Source organism: Tachyglossus aculeatus, unplaced genomic scaffold (genome assembly GCF_015852505.1).
Source record: "Tachyglossus aculeatus isolate mTacAcu1 unplaced genomic scaffold, mTacAcu1.pri scaffold_160_arrow_ctg1, whole genome shotgun sequence".
NCBI lineage: Eukaryota > Metazoa > Chordata > Mammalia > Monotremata > Tachyglossidae > Tachyglossus > Tachyglossus aculeatus.
In genome coordinates, this window is record NW_024044883.1 from 42,280 (window position 1) to 56,825 (window position 14,546).

The window sequence follows — 14,546 nt, forward strand, 5'->3', positions numbered from 1 at the left end:
AAAATCTAAGTGTATTGTACAGAGAAGAGTTGGGTAGATAGAGCAAGGCAATAAGAGGTGAAGGAGATGTGGATATTTATTTCATCTGCTTGATTTTCCCTCCAAACGCGGCTTCCAACACCACAACTTTCTCATGGCCGTTTTCATCTCTCTGTTTCTCAGCGTGTACATGAGGGGGTTGAACATGGGGCGATGATGGTGTTAAAGAGAGAAAACACCTTATCCTCGGGGAAGGTCTGGGTTGGCCGGAGGTAAATTAAGATGGAGGGCAAAAAAAACAAAACAAAACAATGCCACCACAGTGATGTAGGAAGCGCAGGAGGAGAGGGCTTTACATTGTCCTTCTGAAGAGCGGGTCCTCAAACTGACTAAAATGGTGATGTCAGAAAAGACCAAGACTATGAATGTCAATACAACAATCCCAGAATTGGGAAGAATTAAAAACCCAATTAAGTCAGTATCTGTGCAGGCCAGGTCCAAGAGAGGATAAACATCGAAGAAATAACGATCTATCTTATTGGGTCCACAGAATGGCAAAGAGATTGCTAGGAGCAACTGTATCATGGAATGGAGAAATCCAGCTCCCCAGCAGATTGCCACCATTGTGTTCCATCTCTGCTGGTTCATGATGATCATATAGCTCAAGGGCTTGCTGATGACAACATAGTGATCGTAGGCCATCCCTTCAAGGATGAAAACTTCAATACTGCCAAAGAAATGCATATCAAAGAGATGCATTATGCAGTCGTCGAAGGAGATGGCTTTCTTTTCAGACAACAGATCTTGGACCAGCCTGGGAGTCACCGTGGAAGTGTAGCAGATGTCCATGAAGGACAAGTGGAAGAAGAAGAAGTAGATGGGTTGCTTGAAGAGGGGGATGCCACTGACGGTGATGAGGATGAAGAAATATCCTAAGAGAATTGCAATGTAACAGGAGAGGAACAGTTCAGAGCAGAATATCTGCAAATTTCTATTACTGGACAGACCTAAGAGAACAAATTCTGTGACATTGTTCCTGTTATTTTCCATCCTGTGAATGAGGAATATTTATCTGTAATGATTGCAGAAGGAAATGCCATAAACAATATGCACAAAGTCGCAATAGTTTTTATTATATGTGATTTATCACCTAAGCCTAACAACCAAACTGCAACAGATGACATATTGGTAAATCTGGGAGCTTTCAAATAAAAATTTTCATATCCTCCCTTTTCAACAGCTCTGTCTCGAGTGATAACATTCTGCAAATTAAGCCCCATTCAAATCCTGTCCATAGGAAAAAATACAGAGGGAATTAATGGCCAATGCCTTTCAGATGAATGTAAAAGTCTCAGGTGCCATACCTCATCCTATTATTTATAGGCAGCTGAAACAAACCATTGTTTGGCTCATTTGAAGCTATTTCACATTTTAATTGGGAAAGAATTGCATATTGATATATAAATAATCATGTTCTGTCAATGTTAGACTTCAGAGGAGTTCATGTGTTTGGGATTCCTTTAACTCTTGCCTGATGGGACCAGAAAGTCTTCAGAGACTGATCAGAGGGGAGAAGCTCAGTAATTCTAGAAGCATCACACTATTTTTTACAATTATCACTTCTTACGTTACTGGCTGACTTGACACATGGTAAAAAAGAGGTGATTGACACTGTGTCAAATGTTTTGTTTTTTTCTGACAAAGTCTGAGGATGGTGGACACAAGATACCATACTAACATAGAAAGGGGGTGATTCAAACCTTTAAACGTGAATTAACCTCAAAACGTGAATTTGGTCCAGATGACTTCCCCCAGCAAAAGATATAGTTTACAAAGCTTCATCTACTGTGTTAAAATCAGAACATATATGTGAGTTTCAAGGACCTTATGACAATTTCCCAGCAGATAAATGCTAGAATGAACAGAATTTTATGCCAAGAGAACATATCTCTTATCCAGGAAAATGCATCAGTGCTCGACAAAGAAAAGCTCCCTTACATTCAAACTCAAACCACGTTGTGAGCAGGGAATGCCACTGTTGATTGTTGCATTATACCTTCCCAAGCGCTTAGTACAGTGCTCTGCACACAGTAAGCGCTCAATAAATATGATTGATGATGATGATCATCTTGGGTTTTTTCATAATCTTGGGTTCTTTTCTCTCCCAGTTTCTTGAATAACTATATTTCATTTTGGTAAACCCATCTAGAATAATGATAATAATGATGATGGTATTTGTTAAGTTCTTACTATGTGCTAAGCACTGTTCTAAGTGCTGGGGTAGATACAAGTTAATCAGGTTGTCCCACATGGGGCTCACAGTCTTAGTCCCCATTTTACAGATGAGGGAACTGAGACACAGAGAAGTGAAGTGACTTGCCCAAAGTCACACAGCTGATAAATGGCAGAGCTGGGATTAGAACCCACGACCTCTGATTCCCAAGCCCGTGCTCCTTCCACTGAGCCACGTCACTTCTCTGAAGATCTCTAGAAGATGCAGAGAACCAAGGGCAATATATATCCAAACTTCATCCTTCTCAAATCTTCCATACCACCTAACTTCCCATTACAACTGACAGCACAGCTACCTTCCCCATTTCTAATGCCCACAATTATGGGTTTATCCTTGATTTCTCTCTCATTCCCCATAGTCAATCTATAGCCAAATCCTCCTTAAGAGAATCATTCCTCCATATATCCAGGTTCCTGGAGGAAGGCAGGAGGAAAGTTGTGAGTACTGGGGTGGATGCAGGTAAGGTGAGAGCAAGGCCCAGTGAGAATCAAACAGTCATATTTATAGGGTGCCTGTCTTGTGCAGAGCACTTTACTAAGCGAAGAGTAGGATATAAGAGAGTTGGTGGCCACACTTCCTGCCCACAAGGAGCTCACAGTCTAGTGGGGAGGGCAGATATTAGTATACTTAAAAAAATTATGGATATGTACTCAAGTGGTGGAAGGCTGAGGGTGGGGTAAGTAAGAGTTGCAAATCCAAGTGCAAGAGTGATGGAGAAGTGAGAGGGAGTAGGGAAAGTGAGGGTTTAGTCAAGAAATGCCTCTTGTACGAGATGTGAGTTTAGTAAGACTTGAAGGTGGGGAAAGTGGTGGTCTGTCATATATAAAGGAGGAGGAAGTTTCAGGCCAGAGGCAGGATGTAGGTAAGGGGTCATTGGTGAGATAGGTGAGATCAAGTTGGTCAGTGGTGAGATAGACGAGATCAAAGACAGTAAATAGGTTGGTGTGAGAGGATCGAAGTGAGTTTGCTGGGCTCTAGTAGGAAATCAGGGAGGTAAGATAGGAGGGGCAAGATGGTTGAGTGGCTGAAAGCCAATGGTAAGGAGGGTCTGTTTGATGCAGAGGTGAACGGGCAACCCCTAGAAGTTCTTCAGGAGTGGTGAAACATGGACCGAATGGTTTTGTAGAAAAAATGATCCAGGAAATGGAGTGAAGTATGGACTAGAATGGAGGGAGGCAGGAGGAAGGGAGGTCAGCATGGAGTCTGATGCATTAATAAAGGAAGGATAGGATAAAGGCTTGAATCAAGATATTAGCAGTTTGGATGGAGAGGAAAGGGCAGAATTTGATGATTTGAGAAGATAGAACCTACAGGACCTGGTGACAGATTTAATATGTAGGTTGAATAAAAGAAATGAGTTGAGGAGAAGGCCAGATTTAGAGCCTCTGTGAGACAGAGAAGCAGCATGGCCTAGTAGATAAAGCACAGGGCTGGGAATCAGAAAGATCTGGGTTCTATTCCTGGGTCTGCCACTTGGCTGTTCTGTGACTTTGGGCATGTCACTTAACTTTTCTATGTCTCAGTTACCTCATCTGTAAAATAAGGATTAAGACAGTGAGTGCTGTGTGAGACATGAACTGCATCCAACCTGATAAACTCATATCTACCCCCATGCTTAGTACGGTCCCCGGCACAGAGTAAGTGTTTAATAAATACCACAAAAAATAGGGAGGATAGTGGTGCTGCCTACAGTGACGGGAAAGTCACAGGGAGGAAACAGTTTGGGTGGGAAAATAAGGAGTTCTGTTTCAGAAATGTTAAATTTGAAATGTTGGCTGGACACCCAAGTAGAGATGTCCTGAAGGCTGGAGGAAATACAAGACTACAGGGAAGGAGAAAGATCAGGGATGGAGATGAGCTTGGGAGGGCCAGAGGGAATAAACTGTGTGGTTGTGACAAGACCAGACATGTAATGTTAATGCGGCTGAAGATCCTTGAAAACAATGGGAAGCAGTGGAAAAAGCATGAGTCTGGGAGTTAGAGAACCTGGGTTCTAATCCTGATTTTCCCAATTACTTGCCTGCTGTGTGACCTTGAGCAAGTGACTTAACTTCTCTGGACCTCAGTCTCCTCAACTGTAAAATGAGGATGAAATGCCTGTTGCCCCTCCTATTTAGACTGTGGGCCCCATATACGTGTCAGGGAACCTGTCTTCCAACTCTACTACCCTGTACTCTCCCCAGTCCTTGGAATAGTGCTTGACACATAGTAAGCATTTAACAAATACCAAAAAATAGAGTTTCCTTATTGCGCCTGGGGATCGTACAAAGATGGCCAACTAGAAACTTCACCCTGAGGTAATAATCATGGAAATGTCTGGGCCTGTTGGTCAGTGGCGGTGTCTCCTGATTTTGGTGATATGGATAATTAAAACAACAATAATAATAATTGAATTTCGTGATTTGTATACTTTTAGAGCAGAATCTAAAACTCATTCATTCAATCGTTTTGAACACTTACTGTATGCAGAGCACTGTACTAAGCACTTGGAAGAGTACAATTCAACAATAAATAGACACATTCCTTCCTCACAATGAGCTTCCAGTCTGGGGAGGTTGGGGGACAGACATGAAAACAAATAAATAAATTACAGGTATGTACATAAGTGCTGTGGGGCTGGGAGGGGGGAAGAACAAAGAGAGCAAATCACTGTTCCGCAGAAGGGAGGGGGAGGAGAAGAAAGGGGGTGCTTAGTCTGGAAAGGCCTCTTGGAGGAGTTGGGCCTTCAGTGAGGCTTTGAAGAGAGGGAGTGTAATGGTCTGTCGGATTTGAGGAGGGAGGCAGACAAAGGTAAATATGATGCTACTGGTTCTGTTTTTATCCCACGAGTGCTTTCTCCTTCCATACTTTCCTTATGGAAGTCTTCATTTCTAGATTTCTCAGGGCGTAGATGAATGGATTCAGCATGGGAGTGACCAAAGTATAAAGCACAGCAAACACTTAATCCTCACTGATGGTGTTAGGAGGAAGAGTGTAGGTGAAAATACAAGGAACAAAAACCATAACCACAACAGCAGTGTGGGAACTACACGTGGAAAGGCTCTGTAAAGACCAGAAGCTGAATATGTTCTTAGGTTATATAGCATTACAGCATAAGAAATCACCAAGATGAAGAAAGTTACTAAAGAAACCATGCCTGAATTGGCAACCAGTAAAATATTGATGGTATGGGTTTCAGAACAGACCAGTTTCAGAAGGGGCTTGACCTCACAGAAAAAGTGATCTAGCTGATTGAGGCCACAGAAGGACAATTCGGCTATCATGAGAGTTTAGGCCAATGAATGCGGAAGGGCTAACCCACAGGCAGCCAGGATTAATAGATGGCATGTCAGCTTGTTCATGATTGCTGTGTAGCATAGGGATTTGCAGATCACAATGTAACGGTTGTAAGCCATTCCCACTAGAATCGTCATCATCAATCGTATTTATTGAGCGCTTACTATGTGCAGAGCACTGTACTAAGCGCTTGGGAAGTACAAATTGGCAACATATAGAGACAGTCCGTACCCAACAGTGGGCTCACAGTCTAAAATGAATGAAGATCTCAGTCCCGCCAAAGAAATGCACAGTGAAGAGTTGAGCCATACAGGTGGTAAAATAAATTTTTCTGCTCCCAACAAGTAGGTTTCAGATGATCTGGGGAACAACGGTGGAGGGATAAAGATTCATGGCAGACAACAGACTGAAAAAGAAATACATAGGCTGGTTGTTCAGATGACTGCATTCATTCATTCATTCAATCATATTTATTGAGCGCTTACTGTGTGCATAGCAGTGTACTTATCGCTTGGGAAATGCAAATTGGTGATGGTGATGAAAATGAGAAGATTTCCCAACAAAACTATTAGGGAACACGTTAGGAACAGGACAAAGCACAGTGTTTGCACCTCCAGGTTTAGGGAAAATCCCATGAGAACAAATTCAGTGCATGTGTTCAATGAAATCAGTGCGGGGGCAGGAAAGCATTAAATGATATGAAATAATACCAAATATACAAAATTAATCAATTGTTTTCAATGTCCTGTTCATGTAAGTGATTTCCTACCTTAGAGGACGGTGGTTCTAATCACAGCTCTGTCCTGTACCCGCTGTGTGACCTTGGGTAAGTCACTTCACTTTTCAAGGCCTTAGTATTCTCATCGACAAAATGGGGATTCAATACCTGTTCTCCCTTCTACTTAGACTATGAAACCTCTGTAGGATCGGATTATCTTGCATTTACCCCAGTGCTTAGCACAGTGCTTAGCCAATAGAGGCATAATTATCATCATCAGTTAATATTAGTAGATAGATTGTTCTGTTAGAATATTTTCATTCCAATTCAGAACCCCAATTCAATTTGACTGCTGCATCACAATGGAAATTGTAATCATTTCTGCAAATAGCATAATCTAGAATGAAACAAAAATATTCCAATTGCTAAATGTTGCAAGAGGAATCCTTCCAGATACAAGAAGAGGTTCGTTGAACTGAACCCTCTCAGAAATGTTCAGTTGATGAATAGGCCTGCAGAGTGAGGGAGTAAGATGACCCACAGCATCTGCAATCCACGGAAGGTTTATCGGGGCATCTGTAGTAGTCAAGGGGGAAGACCTGACTTCCTGCCAATTGCCATCTTGGCCACCTCTTCCCAGTCCTCTCCCCAACACGTTCAATCCCTGGCAGCTGAGCTCCTCATCTTCACTTTGGGCACTGCCCAATGATGCTGAAACATAGATAGTTGGTTCCAAGCAGCTTATCTCACCGAATGGTCTAGTTCAGCAGCTGTGGCCAAGAATTTCCCAATGGAATCTGCAGCCTTGAGCAGCTTTCTGCTGGCCAAGGAATTTGGCAACAAGAATCAGCGTGGCCTGGTTGATCGAGTACAGGCCAGGGAGTCAGAAGAACCTGGGTTCTAAACTCGGCCCTGCCACTTATATGCTGTATGACCTTGGGCAGGTCACATCACTTCTGTGTACCTCAGTTACCTCATCTGTAAAATGGGAATTAAGACTTGTGAGCCCCATATGGATCAGGGACTATGTTCAACCTGATTATCATGTACCTTCTCCAGTGTTAAGTACAGTGACTGCCACATGGTAAGTGCTTAACCAATACCATAATAAGAAGAATGAAGACGAGAAAAGATTTGGAAGAGGAGGAAGAGAAACAGAAAGAGGTCCCCTATAAATATTACCAAGGCTTGAAAAGACAGTCAATTGAAAATTCCTTTTGAACTAAACAATAATGACATAAAAAAGAGAGGGATAGCATATTTCCAAAATTCACTTTACTTTTAGATGAAAAGATTCCAATGTACATAATCTTTTTTCTTTTTTTCCTAGGGAAAAAAATTATCTAGGAAGGTTGATTTCCATTTCCCAGCTTGGGTAGTAAGGCTGGTGTGGGAAAAGGGATAAGATTCTCCTACAGTAAGATTTCTAAACATTGCACCTGTCAGCTCTGAACAGGTATTTGGGGATGGCCTAGGGCAATTCTTGAAGCATCCTCTTCCTCCTTCCTTGTCATCATCCACATGAACAGCAATACCTGAACATTGGGTCTGAGCATCTGTGCTGGAAAGTTCCACCCAGGGCCCTGTCAGCTGTGACTGCATATGAAGAGAATCCATGTGGCACACAAAAATATTGCCACATCTGAACACACCTTGATGTGTTTGGGGGGTGAATGAATATAATACCTTTTCCCCATGGGCCAAAGACTTGAGAGTCCTATTCTGTCCATGTAAAATTCCTTTACTGGTTTTTATTGAATTGCTCTCCATCCACTAGTCAAACATTAATATTGTTTTCCTCTAAGTGCAGCCACTGTGGGCAGGAAAGGTGACTGTTCATTATTGTATTGTAGCCTCCCAATGGCTTGGTACAGTGCTCTGGACACAGTACATATTCAATAAATACAATTGAATGACTGACTGACAGGTACATCTTACCCTAGAGCCAGCTGAGGTGCCCGTCACTCCTAAAGGACAGCAATACACTCTTCGCAGCCAAAATAGCCTGAGCCCGCTGAGTCTGTCTTTCTCATCTTCCTGAGCTCAGGGAGACCAGAAAAGATGTTGGTTGGCACCAGGTTCTCTGCTGAACCAATCAAAAATATCGTCCTGAAAATATTTACAGGCATCTGAAGACTCAAGGGAACCAGTCTCCAAGGGGCATCATAACTGTCCAGCTATGAACTCTGGCGATTGAGTCTAATGAACTTGGTATCAGTTTCATCATGTGATGAAGAAAGCTTACTTATTTTTCTTTTCAGGTGTTTCCTTTCTAATTCAAGTAACCAAATCTCAGCTACTTACATACTAAAAAATTCGGAAGAGCCAACTGAAAGGCTAGAATGAGTTCTTCTCATCTCTTCCAACTTACCCTCCCTCTCTCTCTCTCTTTTTCTTAATGGTATGAGTTAAGTGCTCACTATTTGCCACACACTGTACAAAACACTGGCGTAGATAAAATATCATCAGGTAGAACACTGTCTATGTCCCACATGGGGCTCACAGTCTTAATCCCTGTTTTATAGATGAGGTAACTGAGGAACAGAGATATGAAATGAGCTTGCCTAAGGTCACACAGCAAACAAGTGGAGGAGGCTTTCTACTCAGCTACTCTGCTAGACTCGCTCGCTCCCCTTTCTCTTCACCGCTCCCGTACCACTAACCCACAGCCCTGGAGCACTGCCACTGTCCGCCTCCTTCGCTCTTATGCTCGAGCTGCTGACCGCTGCTGGCGAAAGTCTAAACACCATGCCAACCTCGTTCACTTCAAGTGTATCCTTTCCTGCCTTACCTCAGCCCTCTCCTCTGCCAGACAAAACTACTTCTCCTCCCTTATTGACACCCATGCCCATCATCCACATCAGCTCTTCCGTACATTCAACTCCCTTCTCAGGCACCCGGTTCCTCCCCTTCCTCCTTCCCTCACCCCCAACGACCTGGCCTCCTACTTCATTAATAAAATTAAATCCATCAGGTCTGACCTCCCCAAAGTCACTCCCCCCCGCCCTTTTCCAACCCCCTGGCTCTCAACACTCTCCGCTACTCTGCCATCCTTCGCAGCAGTATCCTCAGAGGTGCTCTCCTCCCTCGTCTCAAGTGCTACTCCGGCCACCTGTGCTTCTGACCCCATTCCCTCTCATCTCATGAAATCTCTCACTCCATCCCTTCTCCCCTCCTTAACTTCCATCTTCAACTGTTCACTCTCCACTGGTTCCTTCCCCTCTGCCTTCAAAGATGCCCATGTCTCTCCCATCCTAAAAACACCCTCACTTGACCCCACCTCACCTTCTAGTTATCGCCCCATATCCCTCATACCATTCCTTTCCAAACTCCTTGAACGAGTCATCTACATGCACTGCCTCGAATTCCTCAATGCCAACTCTCTCCTAGACCCCCTCCAACCTGGCTTCCATCCCCTACATTCCACAGAAACTGCCCTCTAAAAGGTCACCAATGACCTCCTGCTTGCCAAATCCAACGGCTCATACTATATCCTAATCCTCCTCGACCTCTCAGCTGCCTTTGGCACTGTGGACAACCCCCTTCTCCTCAACACGTTATCCAACCTTGGCTTCACAGACTCCGTCCTCTCCTGGTTCTCCTCTTATCTCTCCGGTCGTTCATTCTCAGTCTCTTTTGCAGGCTCCTCCTCCCCCTCCCATCCCCTTACTGTAGGGGTTCCTCAAGGTTCAGGTCTTGGTCCCCTTCTGTTCTCGATTTACACTCACTCCCTTGGTGATCTCATTCGCTCCCACGGCTTCAAATATCATCTCTACGCTGATGACACCCAAATCTACATCTCTGCCCCTGCTTTCTCTCCCTCCCTCCAGGCTCGCATCTCCTCCTGCCTTCAGGACATCTCCACCTGGATGTCTACCCGCCACCTAAAACTCAACATGTCCAAGACTGAACTCCTTGTCTTCCCTCCCAAACCCTGCCCTCTCCCTGACTTTCCCATCACTGTTGATGGCACTACCATCCTTCCCGTCTCACAAGCCCGCATCCTTGGTGTCATCCCCCTTCTAGACTGTGAGCCCACTGTTGGGTAGGGACCGTCTCTATGTATTGCCAACTTGCACTTCCCAAGCGCTTAGTACAGTGCTCTGCACACAGTAAGCGCTCAATAAATACGATTGATTGATTGATTGATTGATCCTCGACTCTGCTGTCTCGTTCACCCCTCACATCCAAGCCGTCACCAAAACCTGCCGGTCTCACCTCCGCAACATTGCCAAGATCCCCCCTTTCCTCTCCATCTAAACTGCTACACTGCTCGATCAAGCTCTCATTCTATCCCGTCTGGATTACTATGTCAGCCTCCTCTCCGATCTCCCATCCCCCGTCTCTCCCCACTTCAATCCATACTTCACGCCACTGCCCGGATTGTCTTTGTCCAGAAACGCTCTGAGCATGTTACTCCCCTCCTCAAAAATCTCCAGTGGCTACCAATGAACCTATGCATCAGGCAGAAACTCCTCACCCTCTGCTTCAAGGCTCTCCATCACCTCGCCCCCTCCTACCTCACCTCCCTTCTCTCCTTCTACAGCCCAGCCCGCACCCTCTGCTCCTCTGCCGCTAATCCCCTCACCGTGCCTCGTTCTTGCCTGTCCCGCCGTCGACCCCCGGCCCACGTCATCCCCCTGGCCTGGAATGCCCTCCCTCCCCACATCCGCCAAGCTAGCTCTCTTCCTCCCTTCAAGGCCCTACTGACAGCTCACCTCCACCAGGAGGCCTTCCCAGACTGAGCCCCCTCCTTCCTCTCCCCCTCCTCCCCTTTTCCATCCCCCACGCCTTACCTCCTTCCCTTCCCCACAGCACCTGTATATATCTTTGTACGTATTTATTACTTTATTTATTTATTTATTTTACTTGTACATATTTATTCTACTTATTTTATTTTGTTAATATGTTTTGTTTTGTTCTCTGTCTCCCCCTTCTAGACTGTGAGCCCACTGTTGGTTAGGGACCGTCTCTATATGTTTCCAACTTGTACTTCCCAAGCGCTTAGTACAGTGCTCTGCACACAGTAAGTACTCAATAAATACGATTGAATGAATGAATGAATGAATAAGGATTAGAACCCAGGCCTGTGCTCTTTCCACTAGGCAACATTGCTTCTCTTCTTTCTTCTCCCTCCTAGCTCCCTTCATATTTACTCTGCCTTCATTGTTGCTGCTTTCTACTACTCAGTTCCTTCCTTCTGGCTTCATCTCAGCCTCCCCTCAAGTCATCTTGATCTAGTGCTCCCCTAAACTCTTGGCAGAGGTGCGTGTGTGTACTGAGCGAACCAAACATTTCATTCACTCATTAGAGAAGCAGCGTGGCTCAGTGGAAAGAGCCCGAGCTTTGGAGTCAGAGGTCATGGGTTCAAATCCCGGCTCCACCACATGTCTGCTGTGTGACCTTGGGCAAGTCACTTCGCTTCTCTGAGCCTCAGATAACCTCATCTGTAAAATGGGGATGAAGACTGGAAGCCCCACGTGGGACAACTTGGTCACCTTGTATCCCCCCCAGCGCTTAGAACAGTGCTTTGCACATAGTAACCGCTTTACAAATGCCATTAACAAACAAACAAACAAATTCACTGAGCTAAAATCAGGTGCTCAGTGGCCAGGTTAACTTGAGAGATCTGATGGGTTTGGACTGTGAAACCCCTGAGGGACAGGGTCAGAGTGTAATTCCCACCTATGGATTTTCTCCCAGACCTTAATACAGTGGTCCATACACAGTGAGTGCTTAAGAAATTCTTTTATTGCTACTGTAAATCATTCCTTTGATTTCAAATGTTAAGAAGAGTCAGTACCTTGTTGCAAATGTATCTGTTCAGGTCTTAGTCCCTTGATAATGTTGTGTTATGGCAAGATTCCATCATAGAACATCCCATAAAGGCAGATAACTTGCTTTTTCATTGATTAATCTCTCTATATAAGTCCCCATTACTGCACAATTCCATACACTTGTGGCTGGTGAATGAGTGATGCTTGAATCTCTTTTGGCCATTGGTGGACTGCCATAGGCTTAGATTGTAATGGGTTTGGAGTTTAAAGCTGAAAAGATCCATCATTTTAGCCTTAACCTAAATATTAGTTATAATCTAAATCTGGGACTGGTCGCACAGTATATAGAGTTGGAGAAGGAGCGGGGGGAAGGGGAAGGGAGAGAGAAGAGAGAGAGAGAGAGAGAGAGAGAGAGAGAGAGAGAGAGAGAGAGAGAGAGTGATGGAGAGAGAGAGAGAGAGAGAGAGAGAGAGAGAGAAGGGAGAGAGGGAGAAAGAGAAAATCTTTTTATTCACATCATCGTCAGAAACATCCATCTTAGTCAGCAGACTATGTACATTTTCCTCAGTTCCTTGTCCGTCATGGAACCTCAGGTAGAGAGAACTTTGTGCCGACCCTCTGTGGAGCGTTTTCTCAGGCTGGATAAAGTGATGGGATAGGAAACAATCAAGGTAAAAAAAAAGGTTAGTAGGGACAGAACACCAGTGCTGGCAATGATTAAGACGTTGACAAAATAGGACTCGGTACAAACAAGCTTCAGCAGAGGAAGCACGTCACAAAAATGGTGGTCAGTATTACTGGGGCCACAGAAAGATAGCTGCACCACGATGAAAATATGCTTGAACGAATGCAGAAAAGCCCCTACAAGAGGCCAATACGAACGTGTGGCAAGCCTGCTGGCTCATAATGATCAGATAATGGAGAGGCTTGCAGAAGGCAAAATAGAGATCACAAGCCATGGCCACTAGGATGAATATCTTGGCACGTATGTATGTATGTATGTATGTATGTATGTATATTTGTACGTATTTATTACTCCATTTATGTATTTATTGTATTTGTACATGTTTATTCTATTTATGTTATTTTGTTAATATGTTTTGTTTTGTTCTCTGTCTCCCCCTTCTAGACTGTGAGCCCACTGTTGGGTAGGGACAGTCACTATACGTTGCCAACTTGTACTTCCCAAGCGCTTAGTACAGTGCTCTGCCCACAGTAAGCGCTTAATAAATACGATTGAATGAATGAATGAATGAATGGCACCACCGAAGAAGTGAGCGTTAAAGAGTTGGACAATGCAGGAGTTGTAGGAGATGGTTTTTCTTTCTACCAATAGGTCCACGATCATCTTAGAAGCTACTATGGTGGTGAGGCAGAGGTCCATGAAGAACAAGGAACTGAAGAAAATGTACATAGGCCTCTGACTAAAATGACTGTTTCTGATGGTGATGAAGATAAGAAGATTGCCCAACAAGTTGGCTAGATAACATAGTAAGAACAACATGAAACAAGGTACCTTGCCCTCTTGGTTTGGGAACAGACCCCTTAAGACAAACTCTGATGTTGTTTGAATTTTCCATCAAGTTGGCCAAGGTGATGACTGTACAACAGATGGATATTTACTTGAATCAGCCAAATTGAGAAATATCAAGTATTGCTAATTTTGAAGGACTAGCTCAGAACACAGGACCTAACTCTGAATTGAAATGGAGGGACTTCCGTACTATTAAGAATTGATTAAAATAAAGTAATTGATGTCATGATGATTATAAAGGTAGTGAGGAAGGCACTAGGAAGTTTCCAGTGCTATACTAAACACTGGAGTAGACACAAGATAATCAAATCAGACACAGCCCAGATTTGGGCAAGTCCCTTAGCTTCTTGGTGCCTCAATTTCTTCATCTTCACAGTGGGGATAAAATACCTGTAGCCCCTTCCTCTTATATTGTAATCCTCCAGGGGATACAGGTATTTTATCCACATTGTACAGATGAAGAAACTGAGACACTGAGAAGTTAAGGAACTTGCCCAAGGTCCCACAGCAGGCAAATGGCAGCACTAGGACTAAAAGCCAGAGTCCTGGGCTCTTTCTACTAATTAGTACCTCATCCCTTAATATTTGCTGAGATCATTTCTTTAAGTGTAAACATCCTGGAAAGGCCATTGGATCCCCCACAATTCATTTCTTAGAACCTTCAAATTTACTGTAAACATTTCAAGATATAAATGAAGCCTATAACATTTCTCATCCCCACTATTATTAAGTATTTTCAGGATGCATTTTTTCAAAAGTTTATTATACTGTGGAGGAAGGTTAAACATTACTTGATAGTTATACAGAGTTTCTCTTAGTATTTTCACATATGAGGAGATCTGAGGTGCAGATTCCTGGCATAGTGGATAAAGCATGGGCCTGGGAGTCAGAGGGCCATGGGTTCTAACCCCAGCTCTGCCACTTGTCTGTTGCCTTAGACAAGTCACTTCACTTCTCTGTGCCTCAGTT

At 44.0% G+C, this 14,546-nt stretch overlaps 1 protein-coding gene across 1 annotated transcript; it reads right to left on the reverse strand.

The window, feature by feature from the left end:
- Positions 1-219: 219 nt before the first annotated feature.
- LOC119923231 (olfactory receptor 4P4-like) lies at positions 220-12,266 on the reverse strand. The gene is made up of 4 exons (XM_038742711.1): positions 12,222-12,266; positions 8,205-8,303; positions 7,802-7,862; positions 220-911 (listed from the first exon to the last, which is right to left on the reverse strand). The coding sequence occupies exons 1-4, from the start codon at positions 12,264-12,266 to the stop codon at positions 220-222; spliced, it is 897 nt and encodes a 298-aa protein (XP_038598639.1).
- Between the last annotated feature and the right edge of the window lie 2,280 nt (positions 12,267-14,546).

Excerpts from the sequence above, each read along its gene's own strand:
- LOC119923231 (XM_038742711.1), bottom strand. The coding sequence starts at position 12,266 with ATGGCCAAAAGAGATTCAAGCATCACTCATTCACCAGCCACAAGT. Across the intron at positions 7,863-8,204 it reads GCACCTCAGCTGGCTCTAGG|TCACAGCTGACAGGGCCCTG; the intron begins GTAAGATGTACC and ends CTTCATATGCAG. Across the intron at positions 912-7,801 it reads TGCTCAGACCCAATGTTCAG|GATATTTCTTCATCCTCATC; the intron begins GTATTGCTGTTC and ends CAATTCTCTTAG.